The 25325-nt window shown below is 40.9% G+C and overlaps 1 protein-coding gene across 2 annotated transcripts in view; it reads right to left on the bottom strand.

Annotated features, from left to right (window-relative positions):
- Window positions 1-24938, bottom strand: part of PRKAR2B (protein kinase cAMP-dependent type II regulatory subunit beta) — a 76030-nt gene extending 51092 nt beyond the window's left edge. The window contains exon 1 of one of the 2 annotated variants that reach the window (XM_050969784.1): window positions 24446-24938. In XM_050969784.1, coding sequence (XP_050825741.1) covers window positions 24446-24773 — 328 coding nt within the window. In that variant the 5' untranslated portion in view covers window positions 24774-24938. The remainder of the gene's footprint in view (window positions 1-24445) is intronic. The other variant, XM_050969783.1, reaches the window with a different exon arrangement.
- Window positions 24939-25325: the final 387 nt, after the last annotated feature.

Below are 25325 nucleotides of genomic sequence, written 5' to 3'. Positions count from 1 at the left end.
GGATAGACAAAGAGAAACATCCACACCATAGTGTGTCTTCCTTGTGTGGGAAGTGCAAATGCCCCAGGTGAGCTTAGAAAACAAATGTCATATCCAAATCATTAATTTTTTTTTCTATTCTATTGAGGGCAAAACTATGTTAAAGTTCTCAAGAACACCACTGAGGTCACTGGGTCAAACCTAGCCCAAATTTGAACAATAGGCTGAGAACCTGCTCTCAACACACTTTCTGATTTTATTCCATTTAACTCTACTGTTTTCAGTAGAGTTATTCTTGATTTACCTATCATCATACACCTCAAAATCCCAGGCTAAATTTTAACTGATGAGGCTCATGGGCAGTGTATGTTCCACCTTTTCAGTTCCAAGCTTATCTATTTCTCAAAGGTCTCACCTTTCAGGAAATTTTGAGTTATGCTTATTGCAATGTTACGCTAACTTATATTCACTTGTCTTCTTTCACAAACAGATTATTAATTAGAAGACCTAATCAGAACAAAGGCAAATCAAATCTAAATGAATGCCTCTCTAAAATACATGCTTTAGTCAGATGCATGTTTCTATGTCCCAAGAGGAGGAAATAGAGTTAACTCCCCATTACCCAGGACAGTGATAGGCTGGGACACCACGGACAATAACAGTAATTTGGAACACTTCTAATTTCCCTCCATCACAGGAAACTTTCATTTTAGTTCAGGATTAATCCAGGTAGAATAATTGTTTCAGAGGCTGAGACCAACAGAAGACAAATCAGTTATGTTAATGTACCTTCACACTGATAAGACCTCACAAAATCTCAAGGAAAGCATGACAAACTCACTGACGGTTTGAAGAAATGACTCTGACAAAGAAGTTGCCAGGTCTATGGAGAATGGTTCTTGTCTTTTCTCTGTGAAAGGCTATGACAACTGTGAGGCATGAGAAGAAGGGATGAGCACAGCAAATACACAGCTATTATCTGGAAGACAAGCAGCCCTTGCAATATAGTAGTTAGAGCATAGCTTTCAAAATATTTGTATTTCAATCTGGAAATTTAACACCAATGGTAATATTCCAATGATGAAATACATGAGTTATTATTTTTTTATTATTTCCCTCACCAAATAAGTCAGTCTCAGAAGAGGATTTCTTTTTAAGCTAAAAACAAAATGTAGGAGCAGCAGCACATAGGCTTGGCCTTTACACAGAGAAAAGGCAAATCATAGCCACAGGTGCTTCCTGTATGTACCAGTCAGTCAAAGAACCTGACAGGTTAGACAGCAACACTGCCAACAAATTTCCCAATAAACAAATCCTAACCTCTCAAGAATATCTGAAGCCCACTCTGACTAACCTCGGTGAAGAATTCCCACAGTTCCTAACAGGGCAGGATCTGCACACAGAGGGATCTGGCTCCATCCAAAGAAAGGTGTGCTGCTGGAAGGCATTGCAAGTACACACTTTCAGGAAGAAAGGGCTCCCTAAGGAGTTGAGTCTGCTCTGAAGCCTGGGAGACAGAGTGCACACGGACACGTGCATTCCCATACAGAGCAGAATGCAGGCAGTGAGGCATGAAGGTATCCCAGGCTTTCAGTGAATCCTGTAGACTGACTGAGAAGCCAAGGAGGAGGGAGAAACAACCCTACAGTGGTAGCATTTATGTGCTACTGGGAGAAAAAGAGAGAGAGAATAATTTGGTTGTTTCAAGAAAAGTAGATGTTGGCAAGAAAAGATGGCTTCATCTCATGGGATGCCCTAATTTTTTTTTTTTAAATTAAAAATTACATCTACAGATTTTAAAACCATCTGTACCAAAACAAATACATACATAATTATTGCTGTCTTTGCAGACATCAGTGCATCTATAAAGGGATTAAAATACACAGAAACCAGAATATCTCACTGTATGCATCTACTGAGGTACAACTGACTGGCCTGTAGCTCCCCAGGTCTTCCTTTTTTTACCATTTTTAGAAAAGAGATTTACGTTTTCCTTTTTCCAATCAGTGAAACTTCACTGACTGCCATGACTTCTCAAATTTGATGGATGGTGGCCTAGCCACTTCCCTGGAAAGCTCCCTTGGAGTCCATGGATGCATCTCACCAGGTCCCCTGTACACATTCAGGTTCCTCAGAAAATATTGAACCTGACCTCCTGCAGCAGGTGATTCTTCATTCTCCCAGTCCCTGCTGGGACTTGAAGTCTTCTGCAACTTGGGTGCTGTGGCTGGAGCATTTGCCAGCAAAGACTGAAGCAAAAAAATGGTTATGTACTTTGTCCTTCTTCATATACAGATAATCAGGTCTCCCATCTCCTTCTGGAAAAGGCCCACATTTTCCCTGGTCTTACTTTCATCACAAACATATCCATAGAAGCTTTCCTTGCTGCCCTTGACATCCTTGATCAGACTTAACTTCTTTCAGGGCTTTAGCTTTCCTATCCTGACTCCTGGCTGCTCAGACAATCTCTCTGTATTCTTCTCAGGCTACCTGTCCTTGCTTCCACCTGCTGTAGGCTTCTTTTTTGTCTTTGAGTTTTGTCCAGGAGCTCTTTGTTCATCCAGAGAGGCCTCCCAGCATTTTTACCCGATTTCCTCTTTGTTAGGATGCATCACTCCTCAGCTTGGAGGAGGTAATTCTTGAATATTCTCAAGTTTCTCTTCCCTCCAGGATTTTCTCCCATGGCACTCTATCAAGCAGATCCCTGAATAGGCCAAAATCTGCTCTGCTGAAGTCCAGGGTGCTGAGCTTGCAGTGCACCCTGATCACAACCCTGAGGATCTCAAACTCCACCACTTCATGGTCACTGCAGCCCAGGCTGCCCTGGAGATCCACATTCCCCACCAGATCCTACTTATTGGTGAGAGCAAAGTCCAGCACAGAACCTTTCCTTGTTGGCTCCCCTATCCTTGGAGGAGTTACCACCAATGCATTCCAGGCATCTCCTGGATTGCTTGTGCTCTGCTCTGCTGTCCTTCCAGCAGATATTGGGGTGGATGAAGTCCCCCATGAACACCAGAAGCTCTGAATGTGAGAGCACCCACAGAGGACCTCATGCGCTTCCTGGGCTGGCAGCAGTAGCAGACCCCCCTACAATGTCCCCTGTCATCCCTTTAATCCTGACCCACAGGCTCCCAGCTGGCTCCTCTTTCCCCCCAGACTTTGCCCCATGCCCTGCAGCTGGTCACTGCCATGAGGGCAGCACCCTCCCCTCACCTCTCCTGTCTGTCCTTCCTAAAGAGCCCTGTCCTTCCATGGCAGCACTCCAGGCTCAGCAGCCATCCCAGGACAGAGATCAGAGCCCTGCAGGTGTGTGCCCCTCTCTGCCTCCTCCTGCTGATCCCCTGGGCTGTGTGTGCTTGCACAGGGGCAGTGAAGCTGGCCCCAGTGAAACCAGCTCTGGCTGGAGTCACTCTGCAGTTTGGTTAACTAACCTGTCAGAACATAGAACCTTGAAAGTGATGTGAATAAGTCTCTCCTGCTTACATCAGTTAAAGAGATTTCAGCTCTTATGAATAATTGATGCTGTATGTAATTACAAACACTGAAAATAAAAAAATTAAATGGCTGCCTGATATGTTAGACCAATGACCCAACAGAGTGAAATGGGCTGTCACAGCTCGTTATTGGGAATCAAATGCTGATCTTTTCCCACCCAAACAGCTTGATCAAGATTTTAGGCTTTTTTTTAATATTTATTTTTACATCTATTCTTTCAGATTAATGTCCCATGTTAAAGCAACAAAGTGAATATGTTGATGACATCATTTTTCCATCTTAAATATGTATCCTATTACTTAGCATGTTTTTCCTTAGAAATTCATCCTCGTTATTGCTTGTGACCAGTACACTTGGTCATTATCTGATTAAAAGTAATCAGTGATCTAGACAAGAGGAAACAAATTACATAACTTACAGCAATATTTCTAATCTTCTGTAATATCACAGGGCAAAAAAGTTAATTTGTGTTAGAATTTGTCTATGTACAAGCAGAAGATGCATACGTGTGTGGAAATCTTGGTTTGGAGCACTTGCTGCCCTCAACCCTGGATTACTCAGGATATGTGATGAACAGTAGTGGTGTCAGAGACAATACCTTTTGAAAGCAAAACTGAGCCAAAAAGTACCAAAGGAAAAAATGTATGAGGGAGGTCAGCCTTCCTGGCCATGTCCTGGGCTACAAAGCCCCAGTCCTTCCCACATGGCCAAGACCTGAGACCTGCAGCCCTGCTTCAGCAGGGGGTCACCACCTAGAGTTTGTGTCTTTACTGAACTGCCTGTTCCTGCCCTAGCAGAGTGGGTTGGCCTTTTTTGGTTTGTTGAGGTTTTTTTAACACGATCACTACACCCAGCATCCTGTGCAGTAACAGCCTGCTTCGCTAATGTATTACCATCTCCAAGGGATATTCTGCTATAGGCAGAGCACAGCTTACAATTGCTCCCAAACAATCTGACTTCAAACGTCAGTAATGCCTACCTTCTTACCATCTCTAAATGGCTTCTTCTCACTTGAAATTTCACAAGCTATTTTAAGAATATTGTGCTTATTTGCTTTCTAACACTGCTGCATAGGCATTTAGATCCATTTCATGTTCTTTTCTGCTTTCTAATTTTGCTGCCTGGAGCGTATATACTAATGTATGCATGTTCCCTATCAGAACATAAGAACAACTGGTCATTCTGCCAAAGCTCTACCAGCAATGCTCAGATCAGCCGGCATCCTGTAAAGGATCAAACTGGCATAATTGATTCAGGTTCACCATCTCATGAAATAAAAAATCTGTACCTGTCCTTGAAACAATAGTTCTGTCAAACTGAAAACTAGAGCACTGAAGATTTTACATCAATGACTTGTTCTCCTGATTTCCCTCTCTTAGCCATTACATAACAGTGCTTTAGGTCCTTGGAGGGGGGGGGGGGGGTTGGTCTGTTTGACTGGCTTATTTTTTACAAAATTTTGGCCTATGTCTTTTGTCTCTTGACAAGATATATTTATTACAAAGGAATAACATTGCAATCTCACTGGTGGAAGTGGGCTGGAGAAGATGTCAGTATTCTTCTCTGAAGGAGTGCACTTTTGTGTAGAGTTTATAATTATCTCATCTATTTTATATCATTTGACAATGGTGAACATAACTGCTTTCTCCCATACACATTCATACTACCCATGTTTAATCTAAAGCCTCAAAGCTTTTGAGACTCAGGTTTTCTTACTATTTTTCATGTTTTCGTCACTTTGCTATCAGGTTATTACAACAAATCCTACATGGGCAAACACCATTAAAACTTTCCAAAGCAAAGATTTTATACAAAGACTCTGCTTGGTTCCTAGGACTGCCTTGGCAGAAATGTGTGGTACAAAATACCTTGATGAAGAAGTATATGAATATGTATAATCTGCAATCTGCATCGCCTGCTTATTCACTTCCTGGTGAAATCTAAGATTTTGGATTTGATGCATATTTTAAAGTTTGCATATTTTAAGAACATTACGTACTTAAAGGGAGTTTCTCTTGCATTCATGATAATGAATTCTCAGCTATTCAGTTCTAAAATAGACAATTTTGTTAGCTTTCAGATAATGAGGCAAAGCACATTTTCCACACTTGGTTTTAGAGACAGGCTGAGAGATGTACCTCATCAGAAAACACACTGACTGGAAAGAAAAAAATTTTTAAAAGCCCAAACCTCAAGTGTTATTGCTTTAATATAATGAGAAAAATGGCTTTTTCAGAAAATAAATTTGAAGAAAATCCTAACCAAACAAAATAAATGTAAGCATCTAACTAGAAAATCCACGGCCAAAAAGAGAAGCTCTGAAGAAGTATCTTGTCCTCACTCCTACCACAGAGAAGCTTGTGGGTGATACTGATGGCAGGACAGTGCTTCCTTGAATTCAGCATGTTGACTAACAAACACCTAACAGTCCACAGGCAGAGCCAACCACACATCTCCTAATCAGATGTTCCACTGGTTAGACTACAAATAACATAATTCCCACGTCAGACCAACTGTCCCGTATCTGGCGGTCAACCAAAGCAGTTAGGGAAACAACACCAAAACAAGAAGTCCCAGTATCCTCACAGCAGCTAGGAACACACCTACTGAAGTCACTTAACTTGGTGGCTGACACCTTCCCCAAGCTCAGGTCCCACAGGTCTGAGTGTGGCTTCTGAGAACAGGTTTGGGATATTTCTGGGTTTTGTTTTTCTGTTCCTAGTTAATGCCTGTACTCTTAGGCTACAGACCTGGGCAACACCAGCAATAAAAGCCTGGGCTACAAAAAACCTGTGTAGAGATCTGAGAGCTTGAGACAAAGGTAGAAGAGACAGGAGGGAAGAGAAAAGACAAAACTCAAAATATTTCACTGTTTCCTCCCCATATCCATGCAGTGGGAAATTACTGCAAACAGCTACAGGGGATTGCAGTGAAGCTGCTGGCCAAAGCACCCTCTGTGACTTGACCTTTACAGGTCTCAGGGCCAGTGAATGAAGCACAGCTGGGGTTGGCAGCTGCACTCACTTCAACACAGACTCCCAATTACTCCTGCACATGTGTGGGACAACAGGAGTCCAAGGAAAAGGTGAGATACAGATTCAGCTTGAGTAATACAAGCATCTACCTCCCTTTGCAACAGTCAGAACCACGATCCATATCCACAAGACCACCGATGATGCCCCAGGTGTGGTTCAGGTTGACTTTAATGAATGCCTGTATGAGCCATGGAAGGGCATAGAGAAATTCACCAAAGAACCCCTGGTGACAGTGACACCTAAGTGACTCCACAAATCTTCACAGGCGTAATTTTTGAGTTAGCTGCATGCTGGCCTGTTGACATTGCTCCAGCAGCAATGCAATCAGCTGCTGCTGAAGACATGTGAGATCTCCCAGAGCAACTGAAGGACTGCAAATAACAAGAAAAATCCATCAACAGTGAGCTACTGTGACTTAAAATAAAACAAATTTTTGTTCTCTCTGTTGATAAAGAATGACACAAAGGAGCACCACATCGACATAGCATGCTGTCAACAATGAACTGAGGATCTTACAAATGGCACCTCCAAAACTGAACAGCTGGGAGTTGTTCTCCCCTGAACTGGGCAGGTAAAGAATGGTGACAATCAGGGATAGCTACTTTCCAAGGGACCAGGCAGGACTCAGACCCACTCCCTTGTGAGGACACATTGTGATGGCTGGGAACTGACCAGAGAGCAACCAGAGCATGGACCTCATCTCCATGATCACACCATCCTGATCCTGAAATTCCCCCTCAAATGTGTAGCTCTCAGTTTTCAAACATGCTATTCTGTTGTTGCTCTCTCTCTTCTAGCAAATGCAGACTCACAGCACAGTATGTTGCACAGCCCAGTTTCTTTCTCCTACTCAGTCATGATACTTTTGTTGTATCATGATACACACATTTATATGACCATGATCAAACACAGACCCAAGCTACTGCATGTGACTGACCCAGTGCCAAGAGGCAAACAGCAGCTAACACAGCACATGTATGGTACAATGCCTTCATTTAGCATCTTTTTCAAGACCTACACTCATAACAGACTGTTTTTCTCTTCCACAGTAACAACACAGAACATTCCCAGAACATTCCAGGACTATACCCTGACTTGGTGAGGAGATTTTTGTGACCCAAAAATGCAATTTGTGCATAATGAGGCCAAATATTGCCACTTGAGCCCCTTTATGTATCTTCATGAGTCTTTATTCTCAAACTGCTTCCTACCTGTGCCTCAATTATGGAATCTTTGAGGGCAAATAACTCATTTTTTCAAGAGAATGGAGAGGTCAAAGAGATCCCAACAGCTGAACAGACCTTATGGACAGATTGATAGGACACGCCTTTCTATCCTGAGCAAATCAAATCAACTCATGCAAGTGAGCTGAGGAGTGGCAAAGGAAACTGCAGACACCAATTTATTTCAGTACCTTCTGTTGTGTTAACGTGAAACAGATTACTGACAGCACCTGAACAAGATTCCCTGGGAAAAAGGGTAGTCAAAGTACAGATACAGAGATGTACCTTCTGTAATTTCTTTTCTTGATACTGCAGTAATGTTAAAAGCCCTCCACGATGTAAACTAAATCCCATTATGTCTTTCAGCTCCATTACTTGTGGATCACATTCAGAAATGTCTAGTAATATCAAGTAGTGGATTTTTCAGCACTTCTCCATTTTGCTCAATAGTTTGGGCAGCACTTGAAAAGTTGCATCTCTTGTAAGTAAACTTCAGCATCACAGCCGCTTTCACACCCATTTTGTTCTTTCCCTGGCTAGGGATGTTTGAGAACATTGTCCTGACTTCCTTCAGTAACTATCTGTGAGATTCCTGGCAGGGGCCAACTTTCCATGACTCTAGATAGCAAAACTCTCCAATAGGCTGATTAGTCATCAGGCAACGAAATAATTCTTGGCATAAAATAATGGTCTTCCAACAGAGGGCTTAAAAAAAAAAAAAAAAACCACAAAAAACCAACCAAAGAAACCCTCCCTCCAAAAAAAAAAAAAACAAACAAACAAACGAAAAAAAAATCACCAAAAAAACCTACTATACTTCCATTTCAGATTCCATAGCAAAATTACATGTGATCATGACAACATTACCTGAAATACAGCTACAACCAACCACAGCAAATGTCATGGATCATGATCCAAAGACTCCTTTCCTATAGACCCATCCAAGAAGTCCAATACACATCTTCATATTGTCTATTTACATTTACCCACCTGGGAAAATGATCCAAAATTTGGGTACTGAACAGGAATATACAGAGCCAGAATAAAGGCAGACTAGCAGATTCAGATAATCTGGAATATTGCTCAGACTCTCTGCTTTGGGAAATGGCAGAAATGCTTTAATCTGTGTATGACAAAGTGCTACTTGTCCTGATAGTCTTCCCACAACCTACACTGCCTTTCAAGAAATTCTATTTCTTTTAGAGCAGGTAAACAGAGAATGTCCAGAGTGCAGTAAAAAATGAAAACAAAACGCTGCCTGACTGGGTACATGGCAGACTAGCAACCCACACCTCTGGAAAAAAAAATGCCCTACTTTCCAGGCTATGCCATATTCCAAGGGCAAGCACTAAAAATTCTTCTCTTGAAGCCAAGACAATGTGCAAACAAGCGTGCTAAAAAGCAGACTGGCCTAGTGATCTGGATATTCAAGTATCCACAAAGATACACTAGTTTCTTCTTTAACTTACTGGAAGATGCATGCTTTACATTAAATCCTCAGCAGAAAAAAAAACCCAATCCATTTTTGTAAATTAAATTGGAATATTCTAACATTTCTGTCTTGCTTTCTCAAAAAAAAAGGAAAAAAAAAAACAACAAAACCCACACAGACTGCTTTAGGAAGTTTCTGAAATTAAAGGAATTAAAGGACACTCAATTCATAAATCAGGATAAATATTGCTTTTCAGTTACACTCCCAGCATTCACATTAGGTTACTACAAGAGAAGATGAGGAGGTTATTTTGGGCAAGAAAAAAATAGATTTTTTTTGTCCTAATAGTGGATTTTTTAAAAAACCCATGAAGTTACAAAAACAGAAAACTTTTTTTTTAAGAAAAGATGGTGATGTAAGACTAAAAATTTATTCACCTTTTACAGGCAGAGTCGATGCATAACCTTTATGTTAAATGTGACTGAAGAGCACATGGCTGAAGGCAGGATTCTGTAACAGTTATCTGGCAGGAGCCCATACTAACAGCCACAAGCACCTTTTGTATAAACAACTTGGTAAATGACAAAATGAGTTCGGAATATCAAGTAATGCAATCTCAGGTTTATTACACTTTTAAGAGCAATCTTTGTAGCCTAAACAAACCCTGTAGGTCTCCCCTGTTAAAAGGGCTTTGCTGATTGCTCAGGTATTCCTGCACCTTTCAATCAAGATAAACCCATCATTTTCTATATGTGGCCAGAAAAAAAATGATGCATCAGATAAAAATTTCTTAAATTCTAGTATCAATTGGGTCCTAGACTCTAAGATACTCTAAGGAATTTTTTTTAAGTATTGTAAGCAAACAATGACACAAGAGCCCTTCACAATGCTTCACATATATACTGCTACAAGATCCCAGCAAGCTGGGAATGGCAAATATTCCATTTCACCAATTTACAGCCACTAGTGCAAACTACTCAAAAGCACTCAGCAAGACTGTGACACACAAGAACATTTAACCTAATTTGTCTTAACTCTCAGAGCCCTATTTTTAATTTGTGGATCATTCTTCTTCCTTAAAGGATAGTCATCAAGGGATGAGATTAGAATAGACAAAAACTTAGCCTTCAGTCTAAAATCCTTTGCCTTGTGGATTTCATCCAGACCCACAGAGTATTAAAATAATTTTTTCCCACAATCTTTAAGTACTTCTTATGACTGGTAGGATATGGGAAGTTACCCTCAGTAACTATACTACACCCTATATAATCACTTAAAGAATGTTTTTATCACTAATTTGATGGACTACAAGAGCTTCAACAGGCCAGTCTCTTAAAAACAGACAAGTATGTATTTCCTATAGCATATAGTTTTATAGGTACAGTAGGTGTTCCTGTATCATGACCCTAAAATTTCTGTACGTATTATAGATTATCACTATCCAGTTTTACAGACATGCCAGTAATTCTGATAAACATGCCTCTTTCATTTGTTTCACACCTCCAGTTCAAAGCTCTTCTTTTTGCTTTTAAAATAAGAAGTTACTTAGAAATCAAACTACTTCCCTAAAATATGTGGGATCTGACAACAGAAAATGCAGTCAAATAAAAGTAATATGTATTCTCTTAGATATCAAAACTACTGAGCACCAAAATCAATTTTTAAAACTGAGAAGTATGATTAAAATTTCTTCTGATAGAAGCAGGAAAAGAGTGACAGTTTTGTATCCAGTGCTAAGTTTCACCTCACATTCTCACTGGAATTTCTGTAACTTTCTGACTACAGACTACAAAACTTCAATCTCCTTTCCACTCCTTTAAGCACAATCAGTTATATCCATCTGATCCTCACTCTAGGAACACAGAAGCCCATATCAAGCAATAACTACCCAGGGAGAAGTTATCCTTAGAAAAGCTTGCAACTGCTCAATCTCTAAAACACAATTTGTGCAAGAAGGCACAGGGCTAGTTTTAGAGGGAGAAAAAATTATCCCTAAAATGTACTGCATTAAAGCCTCTCACTAAAAGGAAAGCTAAATTCATCCCTTCATCTGGAAAAAAAAGCAGTTCTACAGCTCTATAAACTGTTTTGTCCTGGAATGCAGAGCACAAGTTATACAGTGTCAGTTCCTAGCCAGAAGTAAATACAAAGTAGGGTTTCCAGAATAAATGTGTACATTTTATTGGCTCAGTCTTTACATTTTTAAAGCAGCACATGTGTTTATACTCTGATCTTTGTACATTTTCCAAATTAAAAAAAAAAAAAACCAAAAACATCTAAGTCTTTTCAGCATTAACCAGGTTCCTGTTACTTTCTGAGCATCAGTCACAGTGAGGTAACTCCTCCAAGTATCACAGCAATTACATTTCTATTCTTGATATTTAGGGAGATAAGAATGTTGTTCCACAGAACCTTGCCTGTCAATTTTAAATTGGTTTCAGCAGAAGCCATTCAAACACTGGAAACAAGCAAGGGCAATTTCATTTTGCATGTGATACACAAATTCCTTAACAAAAGAAAAAATAAAATGTGAAAAACAGAAGCTGATACCAAACTAGTACTACCATGAAGGACAGGTCACATAAATTCAGTCTTGGCCTGCCAGCTGATCAGTACTAGACATTCTCAGTATCAGTACTACAGCTCTGAACCAGACACTCAGGTGTTTCCCCCACCTGAACACTGTACTGCACCTTTAGGAATCCCCTGCTTCCTGAATCAGACAGCACTGCAAGGGTACAATTCACACTCCATGCCATGAATCCACTGCCTCTTACAGGCCATCAAGCTGAATTGTTTTCACCCCAGCTGAACTGAACCCATATGTCCTGGTTTAGGGCAAATTTGGGACAAAACTCCAAAAGGGGCTCCTCTAGAAAGCAGATTCAAGCCCTTCCCCCTACTGGTTCAGGAAAATATTTCCTTGGAGAAAAGTGGAAAAAACCTGTTCATGTAACAAGCAAAGCATTCACAAGCATAAGAAATGAACAATGTTAAACAATAAAGCCTCTCGCTGTTCTGAGGAGATGGCAAGCTCAGAGAGCCCTTGCTGTGGCTGTAGCTCAGCTGGCTCAGTCTCTCCCCAGTCCCTCCCGAGCTGGAAATGCCGCGGGCCCGGCCCTGGGGAGCCCCAGGGAGAGCTCCCGCAGCTCTGCGGGCTGCTCGGCCCAGAGCAGGCCTGAACAGCTCCAAGGAACAGAAAAGCCCCTGCCCAGGGAACTGCTCAGCCTCAGCTAGCCAGAACCTAGCTAGCAGCCAAGGAGAGCTCTGTCCTGCTGTCTGTCCGTGCTGCAGAGAGCACAGCCCAGGAGAGGGAATGTGGAGCAGCGAGAGCAGCTCCTGAGCACAAACCGCGCTTCTGTTTCCCCGCCTCGCCCTCGGAACCAGCCTGAAAGGGGCAGAACTCAACATCCAGCATAAACAGAAGAGATAACTGGGGATAATACAAGCATCATAAAGTTACCCTGGGGCACCTTCTAAAAAGAAGAGGAAATGAAACTTTCTCACTTACCACAGGTACGGAATTAGGAGTCCTGACTCTCATCAGCACAGCCCAGTCCATGGTGCCAATACAGTTTAATTTTTCATATTCTGTTAAGTAACAGAATCTAATTTACCTCCCATTTGAGAAATATTGTTCAATCTTTAGTGGTATTTTAAAGCTGAAAATAAGTAATGGATCAGGTCTCATTGGGGATACCTGAATCATAAAGCCACCCCAGGACACCAGACCAACCAGCCAGTGCTGGAATAAATGCACACCATGATTTAAAGAAACAAAGAAGGCCTGTGCCAGTAGAGCTGTGCAGTCAGTTTTATTAGTTCTTCACAAGCAACTGTACAATAACTTTAGCAAATTAACCAAACTTTAAAAAAATAAAAGAAAGAAACTCATTGAAAAGGACTTTGCAATAGATGTCAAAGGTGAGACACCAGATGGCAACACACTGACCACAGCCACAAATAATAACTGCTTTCTCAGAAGCTAAACACATCTTCACAAGCACATTAAACTCCAGGCTCATAATAAGAACAAAACCAGTTTTGCTTCATGGTTAAATTACCCCATGGCAGTGGAATGATGCCCTGCTTGTGCCATGCCAGGGCCTCTTAGCAGTGCCTGCCGGGACAGATCCCTCTTGAGGACTGGGACCACAGGCCAGCTCCCAGAAAAGGGACCTTGGGTCTGTCACCTCCAAGCTGGAAGAGGCAATAAATGGCCTGCTTTATTAGGGAGAAGCACTAATACTCTCCTTAACCTGTAGGATTCAAGGATGTCTTCCTGCAACCCATTTGCATATTTCGTTTTGATTCTGTCAAGGATCCAGATGCTACAGTGGCAGAATTCTTCCAGAGTTAGGCATAAAAGCATTCTTCTAACATGAAAAAGCTTATTTCAGTGATATGAGGTACAAGCTGACACCAAGATAACTACAATGATCTGGATCCAGGAGTACTTGTCTCCTCTTCTGAAAGGCCTCTACATGCACCTGACATCAGCTCAGTCCCAGATGAGCTTATATTATCTGGTGTTACAGCTATGAAGACAGTGAGTGTCATGCTACAATTGTAAATATTAATCTGCCTCCTTTTGACTGAGAAGGGTGATAACACACATTTCTGTGATTTATCTCCCATTACTCCCAAACAGAACTACAAGTAATTTATCTCAAAATAAGGGAAATGGACCTTAGCCCCCGACTGAGCTTCTGGATAAAGAGTAGACTGAGCAACCCTCTTAATTTCACATACTGAAAAAAAAAAAAAAGGGCAAAAGAAGGAAAACAAAACACTTGATATCCTCTTAACAGCAGCAAGATGAAATTTTTCTTACTGGCTTTTGCTACCTCCTACTACCATTTGTTTCTTTTCACTGTTTGTTGGGTTTTTTTTTGGTTTTTGCTTTTTTATTCCAATGTATGAGAAAAATCCTTCCACCAAAAAAAAAAAGGTTGAGATGAAGAAATAGGTTGTCACACACTGTGCTCCATATAACCTTCCCAGGAAAACTCTCTTTGGTGGAAATGGATCAATGACATCCAATTTTGGCAGTAGTAAGAAACTCAGGTCTTTTTAGCAGCATTTACAGAAGTTCTTGTCAAGAAACGCCTTGGATTCCCAAAAACAAAGTCAGAGAAGAGGACAAACACCCACATATTTGCATGGAAAGCACAGCTTTCTCTTACAAGCTCAAACTGTTCTTTGCTTAGATTTCCCAAGACTTCCCAGCCTGCCTGTGCCTCCCAAAACCTGCATCTGTGCTTAATGAAATAATTTGAAGGATGGACTCGAAGAAAGTATGACATTTTTCCTCTTCTTTTTTGCATTTTTTGAGGCCATAAACTGAAGTAATTACAGATGAGCCATGTTCATATGACAATATATTCCAGATAGACAGCAAATTATGGTGCACTTAAATCAGTGACTCCATTTTATTCCTGATACTAAGAAGGCAAAACCAGAAGAACAAATTACTTCTTTTTGCAAGGTGGATAATGGAAATTAATCTACATCTACTCCCACCTCAACTGCCAGCAGCAGCTACATTTCAATAGAAGGGGAAAACTGACAGATTAGCAAGGGAGACATGCAGAAAAATACTGCAGATAAATTTTTTAACACGAAGTGAAGTTCGTAGTATCTAAGAATAAATAACCATCGATCTTCTTTCAAACCAATTTTTATATGTGCATTAGGCATTAAACAATATTTCCCATAGGCTGAAGCAACAGGAAGGAAGGCAGGTTGTTAACTTTGTGTTTAAATTACCTCACAGATGCTTAAATATTGTAGTGGTGAAGGCTAGATCAAAGTTTCTCATGTTTAGACTACCTATTAAAAACCAGTAGAGAGAGAGAAATTATCAGCTAAAAGATGAGTTTTAGAGAAAGATGCCTGAATGTTACCCAAAGTTATTGAACAAAATGGCTGGAAAGAAAAAGCACTATGAGTTCAGAACTGAAAAATAAAAACCCCAAAAATAGAATTAAAAATAAAATGATGACTGGGTCTTGTACTAAAAAGACTCCTGAAGAAACAGATCGATAAAGCTATCAGATCCTAAATTCTCAATTTCAGTAGAAATGAGGTGTAACGGGGGAAAAAAAATAAACCTCTCCCTCCAAGCTTAATATCATCAATTATTAAGAATATGCAACTTTCAAAACTCATTCATGATGAAAAAATGGGTTTATTACAATGGTAGAAAACATTTTGTTTGAAGTCTTAATAAAATTTTGATAGATGTCTATAGCACATTTATAATTGTTTATGACTGCATATGTGACGAATATCACAAATATTGTTTTGGAAGAGAACAAGAAATCTCAGGAAAATGCCAGCCCTCTATTAGACATACTTTCTGTCATATTAACCACTGTTAAAACAGGAGGAATACTTAAACATATTTACTAGATTTTAGACATTCATTTCCAAGATATTAAATAGCAAAAGTTCTTGATCAAGGACTTGATTTCAAGGACTTGTGGAATTAGTCTGCATTTTTTAGCAAAGGCAATTATTGGCCCAAAGATGGAGTTCTTCAGCATCAATGAAAAGTGTGACAGCTTCAGAGAGAGGATCTAAAGGAACAATTTCAGTGGTAAAAATAATGGGAAACAAATTGGAAGGACCAGATCAGTGCAGTGACAATATATATTCATATGTGAGGTCACCCAAAAAAGGCCACAGCAAAGCTGTCACAGACAGCTTGAGTTCAAATTAACCCATCTCCTGCAATACTTACAAATGCCTTACAACTCATGGCATTGAATTCTGGTTTTCACACTAGCATTACAAACTATCATTAAAATCAGAATGGGAAAACACACCAAGAGTTTCAGCCTGTGTGCTTGGGCAGGCAAGTCTCAATGCTTACACTTGGTTCCAGCTTGTATTCATCCCAACACAAAGAATTCAGTACGTCTTTTATTTAAAGTCTACACTGAGGCTTGCAAGGAATCTTTTCTTTCCAGTGTTGGGCAAGGATGTATTTTCTTCCTATCTGGTATGCTTTGCAATGGGCATCTCTGCTAAAAAGGTACAATATGAAAACACTACCATTATTTATAAAAAATTATTTATAAAAACATGTTTGACATCTGCATCACAAGGATTCAGAAGGGATTGACACTGTCATAAAAATCTTTATACAAGCAGGATGGTATCTGGAATGACTGAGCAGGAAAGATCATATTACTTCTCCTTTCAAAATCTATTTTATACTGCAATTTTCTAGACCCTCCATTCAGGAAGTTTTCATAATATTTACTAATTGTCCCTTTTAGCCCAGCTTTACAGAAACCACTTCAGTCACATAACTGAAACTCTCTGTGTAAGACAGCTATTCTCATTATCAGCCTTTACCTGCTCAAGCTCTCAGCTTCAAGTTCTTGCCCTGATGATTTTTTTCTTAATCTCATTAAGCAATTTAAGAGTCAAACACATAAGTGAAAAACACTTTCTGTTGTTACAGCATGCTTTTTACAACTCCACCATCCATTATCCAGAGTGTTATAGCACAATAAGGCAAGGTTGATTAAATTAAAATTTGGATTTTTTAAAAATTGTTCTATTCTTTATAATTTCCTTATTTTATCTGTGGTCCACAAATTATTTTTCTGAGCAGCAATGCTAAAAGGATGCCGTTTATGGAAAGGATGACAGACTGCCATATGGCAGATGTACAGTTCATTCTGAGGATACTTTGTACCTACAATCTGCATTTACTCCTATGCACTTTAAGCACCCTGGCCTGTCTCCATCCCCCTTCATTTCAGACCTCCCACGTTTTTGTATGTCATGGTATCACTGGAAATGCTGAATGAGGCACTGGGCATTTGATTACCAACATCTTTTTGATGTAACCCTAAAACTACGTGTCTTCTGGGTTACTTGCTGAATTGATATAAATCTGGAATCGTTTATTACACTGCCTAGAAACTGCAAATAGACATTCTCTGTGAGTACTTCTGCTATTTTTATCACTAACTGCACAAAAAAAAAATTGAAACAGAGCTTCTCATATTTTTTAATGAAAAACCCAATTGACAAACATGATGCTTTTCTACAAGGAAAAGTGTAATAATGCCAGTCAATTAGAAACGTAAAAAATGAAGAGAAAACAAAGCACTCTCAAAGCCAAATTTCACCCTCTTCAACAAAGTCTTGTTTAGTACTATGAGTGAAAACTGATCTACAGACCAAAAAATGTATTCAACAAAGAAAAAGATTAAATAAACCCCAAGTTTGTAATTACTTGTCATGATCAAAAACATCCTGTTCCATGCAGGAAATGGGTGATCATCCCTACCCAGCATGTGGAAGGGTTAGCCTAAAAGGGTTCCCTGAAAGGATCAGGGGTTTCAGTATAAAACCCCTATATAAAGCTATCCTGACTCACCACTATCATCATCAAATGTCCCAAAGAAAAGGGGGAAAAAAGTGTGTATTTCCTTTAGAATTCTCATAAGAATACTTTCAAACAATACCCTAATTGATGGATGTTTATGGTAATATCTACTTATGGACAAGCTTATTTCTTTTGACAGGTTTATCTGGAATGTAGTAATTCATGTATACACAGAGTTCATCTTTTATGCACCCACATCCATAAAACAAGCAACAATATCAAAGAGACAATGTGATAAATGTATCATCCCTGGTAAAATCACCTCTTCTTCTCCCAACTTACGAATGTCAAGACCTATTCCAGAAGCAGAGAAAACTCAGCCATTTTTAATGGCTCTTTTTCTCAAACTCTTCTCCCTCCTTCATTCACTTTTTAAAAACTGCCAACCTTTTTAAAGCACAGAACTTCTGTATAATTACATTCACTTGAAGCTCATAATAGGAGTTCAGACCTAGGTTGGTAATAGTTACACTCCAGCGTGACTTTAAGGCATTTCCATTAAAATAACAGTTGATGAAATAACCACTGTGACTTGTATTAAGCATTAAAAGTAGGGACATTTCACCCTGTCTGTTATGTACTGTTCAACATTTCATCTCTTCACCAGCACCATCTTGGCTCTCTTAGCCATGAAGATGGCAGCTGTACTCATCTGCCTGTTGACTTTCTTTCTAATAATCACTACTACTTTTTATTTTTTAAAACAGAAAATGGTTGAAACCAATCAGAATCCTCCACAAAAAACCTGAGTTGAAACTTATACTAAAATGCAAGTGTTACAAGGCTCCAGATAGGGTAATAAGAGAGATGACCATGTCAAAACATTTAATGGATCTCTCAGTATCAGATGACCAAATTCACATCCATACAATGCATCGATCACTGATTTTAGCTAAGCCCACATTTATGCTCTTCTGAAAATATTTATGAGACAAACAGAATCTCAGTAGAAAATTCAGGACATAAATTTGGGACAGCAGGGCTATAGCTGGGTAGAAAGATAAGGGCAGAGAATTTCATGTGCTTTCTCGCATGTGCTGTCTATTCTTTTATCTTTCTCCCCTTACCTCAGTTCTGGATCTCCTCCTTCCTCTTGTTTTTACCTTTGTATTTTCCTTACCACACACTGACTCCTTTTCTTTCTCCGTGTCCTGCCTTCCACCTTGCCTTCTTGTTTCTTTCATCACTGTCCCAACAAATGAAATTTCCCAATCTAGAGGTCATCTTTGATATCTGAAAACCAGAAGTGCAGCAGCAGCCCGTACCTTGACTAACCTGTACCCTGTGACCTAAATGTGTGATTTCCAAACCATATGTTCCAGATTTACAGGAGCAGCTAAGGCCAGTAAGTCTGCAGAGATTTGACTGCTTAGGTACATTCACAGAGACTGAGGGAACTGGACAGAACCAGAGAACACAATGCAATACTTTTGCATAACAGACTTGGGATAATTCATGAGATATACAGGTATTAAACCAAGTTTAACTTCCTGACAGATGCACAAAGCACCTCTGTGCAGGTTACAAGCACTAGGTCATTATGCTGGAGGAGTGCATTCTAAAAACATGCACTCTCTTAATGTCCAGAGATTATTCTCTTCACCAAGCAGGCAAATAAATTGGTTTTTTACATTCACTTAAATGCATAAACAGGAGTAAACACAGGGAACAAAAAATAAAATGTTTTGTTGGGAAACTGAAATGAAGTCAGCAAGTGAAACAATATTCCTAGAGAGCTCCTGAGGAAGCACGTTCTCCTTTGAAACAGACATGACACAAGCAAGAAACTGAGCATTGCTGTGCAAACGTTAGTACTGACACTGCTTATAGGCTATAATTCATAAGGCAATCACTACAAGCCCATGCCAGCAAAATTTTATGTCTTCCTATACATCCTGAATTAATGCTGTTCTCTTTTTCCAAGCTGAACAGTCAGCCAAAATTATCTCCACATTGTTTCTTTAGAGAAAAAGAAGCTGAAGACAAAATTCAAATATTTTTAGCATAGTTCTACTGTCTTTCTGTCCATAGGTCTTTGGAACTTTCTCCTGCTTCTCTTCAATACACTTTAACAAACTCCAACAAAATATTAGCCAGCAGAGACACATCCACTCATGCATGCTTAATTTTGAGCAGGGATGGATAAATACATTGGAGTGGAGGCTGCTATCATTTCAACTAAATTATTAATATAAACATACTTTTTTTTAATGGTTGTGTCAAAAGTATTCCTTTCATCTACAATCACAAGTAGATACATGTCTGAAATGGAGTCATAGTCCTACCAACAAAGGCTGCTAAATGGTACATATTACAACTTCACATTTCTAGTTGCTTATCATTTTGTCAAAATAAGTTTTTTGATGACAAATCTCTCAACTTGAACAAAACACCTGTGTGAGATTAAAGAATTAAAAAAACAAACCACAAACAACTGCCAACTTGCTTGGGTTTACTCTCTAAAATAACTGTTAGCAGAAAGAAAATATTTTAGTTTGCTCCTGTCAAAAATACTGGAAACATTATTTCAAAAATCTGCTTTTTTTTTTTTTTTAAGATTTATATCAAGGATAGAAAGCTTTGTGGTTTTGTGACTGTGTACTCCAATAGAGAAGAGCAGCCAGTAGCCAACCCCTGACCAAGACCCACTGGACCAGCAAGGTGCCGAATTCTTGCAGCTGGAATTCTTTTCCCTCACAGAATCCATCTTCTTCCCAAACACCACCCTGAACACTTAATTTGCACATATTATTCTCTGAATGACAGCAGGCATAGCCTAGCAAATTGCAAGGAGATCTGTCCCAAAGCCTTGCCAAGGAGTGCTGCAACAATGCCATGCTCCCAAGGGTCTGTGGCTGGAATCTTGTCTCTCCCAAATTGCATCCACAGCAAGGCTGCCCCAGCTTGGCTCCAAGTGGGCCTGTCCTTATAACCATACAAACAATGCTTTATTTCTTTCTGTATTTCAAAAGAATGAATGTAGAAATTATTAAAACTTCATTTCTAAGGTTGACTAAGTACATATCAGACAGTAGTGATTTCAGCCATTACCCACCATACTGCAGATTTTAGTTTGAATATACATATTTATAAGAAATTCACATGCTTTTCTATACAGCCCCTGATTTAAGGATGTCCTGCTATAACTTGTATGTATTTTTATATTGCTCCTTTGTCATTACTGACCCCTTCCACTGCTCTATTCTACCCATTACCTACTCATGACACAATTGTAGTTGTGTGGAAAGTTTTTTCTGGTTTCTACAGTTTACCTATTTTTCAAAATTTCTATGAACAGTACATATGTAAAGCACTTCAGACTGAATAAATGACCTAAAATAAAGACATGCCTTTAAAATTGGTATTGTAAGGTAGAAGATGTATGTTTAACCTAAATAGTGATCTCATATTATCTGGGCACAATCAGTAGGTAAACTGAGATATAGACTTGCATTTTCTAGCTCAGGTTTTCAGAGAAGGAACTCAAAGCAACCAACACACCAACAGAAGCACACAGGGGAGGAGAGGGGACAGCTGTAGAATTTTCCTGTTAAAATACACCGCTATCTGAGAAAGACACCAAAACAAACTGAAGTAAAACAAAACAAAAGAAAAATAAACACAAGCTATGTCTTGCCAAATGATACATACAGCACTATAATTTTTGAGTTTAAAGAACAGCACTCTTACCTTAAAAAACTCCTCTCCTAATTCATATTAAGGCTAGATGAAAAACGAATTTTTATCTATGGCAAATATTTTAAAACAACTGTCACAAACTACATAGGTTATTTCCCATCAAAATAAGTTGTAAATCAACATTAAGTAGTGAGGTCAAAAGAAAAGTATAGTCACTGTGAAAAGAACAAGTAATTCAATGAGCATTTTCAAATTTTGCGGACACAGTATAATAAATCTTAATATGCACTTCAGACCTGTTAAAAGTTAGACTAATTTTCTAAAACAGGGCTCATTTTAATGTATATTTCCTATTCAATTTAGTGTTTGCTATTTTTTTTTAGTAGGAATTCATTGTTGTAACTCATTAATGCCAGTACACCTGTGTAGGACAATTAAATTTTTTTTTAGAAAAACCAAGCAAACGAATCAACTGAAAACCTGAAAAAACATTCCCAAATTAAACTGTGAGTTCCAAAAGGGGATAATCTAAATGCTCTGAACATAAAGGATGTAATTTCTGAGGTCACCTTAACTCTAGGTGCCAGTTCAAAGCTATGACACCAATACAACAAAGTTCTCCCCCCAGCCAAGGAAACTGCTCTTACCTTTTTGCAATTTCTGCAGTGAGGTAATGGACACAGCAGAGAGCCAGAGTTTAATTCAAGGGTCTCATTTAACTCTTAATCCCGAGTACAGGGTTTTTTTCTTTTTAACACAGCTTATGCCTCAGCTCATCATTTCTGAAACAGGATAATGCTCATGTACCTTCCAAAACACATTTCAAGGACAAAACTAATACTGACAAAGAGTTCAACTGCAGTGCTTGTAGGTATTTAGAAACATACGGTAGGGAAAAAAAATAGGTTTGGAGCATTTACAGTGAGAGCTCAACAATGCTCTGATTGGATTAATTAAGGAATACTGTCAGTTTGATATTTCAAATTTACGGCTTTAGTAAAGGAAAGATACCAACACCAGGTCTGACCTCCTTCACAGAGGTTTACATTTTACATTTGCTTATCAACTTTTCAAATTTATTGCCCTCTCCTAAGGATGCAAACAGGACAAATTTTCTGTACAGAAGAAGTTTAATAATTCATGAAGGCAAAAAAAAAATTTAAAACTTCCCCCAAACTTCAGTTCTTAAGAATTGCTACTTCTAGAAAAAGAAAGCAAAAGCACAGAAGAACCATGCTTTTAAACTGGCATGTAAACCCATTAGACAAATATTTGAGTACAAGCCTTTATGCCTCCTGTTATTAACAAAAGGCTGAGTGGATGCATTGTTATGCTACCTTAGAAGAATATATTTAAGCCAGACATAACATTTGAATTTAAAATACACACTCCTGCACAATGCAGACATACACAAGCACATTATTAGTAATCATTTACCATGAGTTACTTCTTATTAACCTTCACATGCCATCACAAATATTTTCATTTTTTGTTTCCTTTAATTAATAATTATTTGAACTGACAGAATTTACAAACCATAACACAATTAAACGTTCAAAATATATTAGGCTTAAAAATGTGGTATTTTAAAGGGGTTTTGTCAAACAAGTAAATCAATTCATCAAACTAAGAGATTCTAGCAGGTCCCTTAATGAGAATAATTACAATAATGGCTTTCTCTCTTCACAATCGCAACAAAAAGATTGTCAAAAGAATCTTGATTACTGGTATTTATTCAAAAAGCTTAGAAAGCTTCTTAGAGCACCCTGTAAAGTTACAGGTATGTAAAATATACACATTAATAAATAAAACTATTTTTCTGCACTTCCCTCCATACAACATTCCAGTTTTCCATTTACCAATGAGATTGTTTGGTGTTAGAATAATTAATGTTTGAAAGACCACATCTAGTGTTAGTGAATTAAGATAACTTTTTTCTTCCACATTATGACCATTTCAGTTTTCAAAGACAGCAAATTTTCAAATTTCTACTAATCTCACATAATCAAGCATTGGAGTTTAAAATTGCCACATAAATCTGCAGAACCTGATCGACAGATTCAATTTCTCATTAAATACAGGTGGGTATAACTGCCAAGAACAGATGAAAAGAATGGCGACTGTCTTATGGGGTAACATGAAGCATCTTGAAAACTTACCCACTTCTTAAACGCCTACTTGTTTATCTACATTTCCTGATGAAACGCACACAACACATAATTGAAAAACCCGCACTGAAATTCAACTAGCAGACAACTGCCTTCTGTACTCTGCTAAGTGAATCTACCTCCAGCACGACTCGGAGGGATGACTGCCTTGATGATCTGATGAGATACACTTCAAGCTACCCTCAAAAAAAATAAGATAAAGATGCTTGGACGCTTTCCTCTTCTCCATCTAACCGTACTGACCGACCCTTCAGTCAGCCTGCTCATGACACAAAGACAAAGCACTTCAGAGGCAGCTCCTACCCGTCCCATAACCCACACCAGCAGATGGATTGACACAGTCTCTAAATAAAACCTGTCAGCCACACAAAGATAAGGTGTCATTAGCTGCGTGTAGATGGGTGTTACCTTCAAACACAAAGATACTGCAAATGTTCTTTGCTGTCACAGCAACACTTGTTCCACAGGCCCTTCTAAATGCAGAAAATTTCATTCTGGCTTTCAGGAAGAAATTATGTTTCAAATTGTGCTCTACTTTCTAAAACACATGTAGGTGCATCTACCCAAAACGTTTAATCAAGTGCGTGAATACAGCAACATGTCCATGAGAGGTGTTTTCTGAGGCAGACATACCCTTGCACTAATTACAGAATGCAGATTTGCTCCTATAAAAAGGAAACACATAGACAGACCTTTGCTAGACCATTACAGGCTCACACGCTACAAGCGATGCAGCTGGTGATACCCGCATGCCAAACACCCAGCACCGCGAACACCGGGGGAAAGCCCGGCAGGTTAAAGTTTGCCGCGGGATACGGGAAGCCTCCCGCGGGCTCCGCTGTTTGGCGTCAGCGCGGGCGGTCCGTGCCCGCGGTGCGGCCGCTGCCCGTGTCCGCGCCCCGCGGCCAGCGCGCTCCGCCGCCCCCGCCAGCCCGCGGCTCCGCACCCCGGGCGGCCCGGGCAGGGACCGCCATCCCGCCGGCCGGGCACCTGAGCCCGGGCGGCCGCGGGAGCCCCCCCGCGTCCCCATCCCCGGGCCCGGCGAGGCGGGGGAGCCTTACCCGGGAACTGCTGCGGCGGCGGCGGCGGCGGCGGCTGCTCGTCCTCGCCGCTCTCGGAGTCGGTCTGCATGGGCTCCTCGGCGAAGTTGACCCCGCGGGCGTCGGGGGGGCCCCGGCGCGGCGGCTGAGTTCCCCTGTCATGGCCGGTGCCAGCTTTGCGGCCGCTCGGTTCCTTCTCCGCCGACTCCTTGGCCGTCGCCGCCTCCTCCTTGAGGCGCCCGAAGTACTGGAGGGCAAACTCCAGCAGGTCCCCGGGCTGGCTCCGCAGCACCTCTACCGTGAAGCCCTGCAGCAGCTCCGTCAGCCCCGCCGGGATGGAGATGCTCATGCCGGGGCCGGCCGGGGGGGCGCAGCCCGGCTAGGAAGGGGGAGGGTGAGGGAAAGGGGAGAGGAGAAGGAGGAGAAGGAGGAGGAGGAGAAGGGGTGGAGAGCCCGGGGCCGGGGGTCGGCGGCCCGGGGGACGAGGCGCGCCCGGCGGATCGCCCGTGGGCAGCGGGAAGGGGCGGGCGGCGGCGCAGGTGGGAGCGGGCGGGGGGCGGGCCCGCGGGGGGCAGCGGCTCTGGCAGCCTCGGCGGCGGCGCCTCCTCCCCCCGCGCCGGGGGAACCTCGCGCACATGTGACCCGGGAAACCATGACAACCTCCCGCCGGGGACTGCGGCCGCCGCGCCCCGCCCGCTCAGCGCGGGAGCCGCGGGGGGCGGAGGGCACGGCGGGCAGGGCAGGGCAGGGCAGGGCATCTCTGACCCCCGCACGGGCTGCCCTGCCGGGGCACGGCCCCGCCGGCCACCGCGGTCCCCGCCACCCTCGGGCTGTCGGGGACCCAAGCCTTGAGCGCCTTCCCCCTGCGGGGTACCCGAGCATCCGCCCTGGCGACCGGCGG

This window comes from Serinus canaria, chromosome 1A, assembly GCF_022539315.1.
Source record: "Serinus canaria isolate serCan28SL12 chromosome 1A, serCan2020, whole genome shotgun sequence".
NCBI lineage: Eukaryota > Metazoa > Chordata > Aves > Passeriformes > Fringillidae > Serinus > Serinus canaria.
The sequence above is the reverse complement of the archived record's forward strand: the minus strand, read 5'-3'. Positions and strand labels throughout refer to the sequence as shown.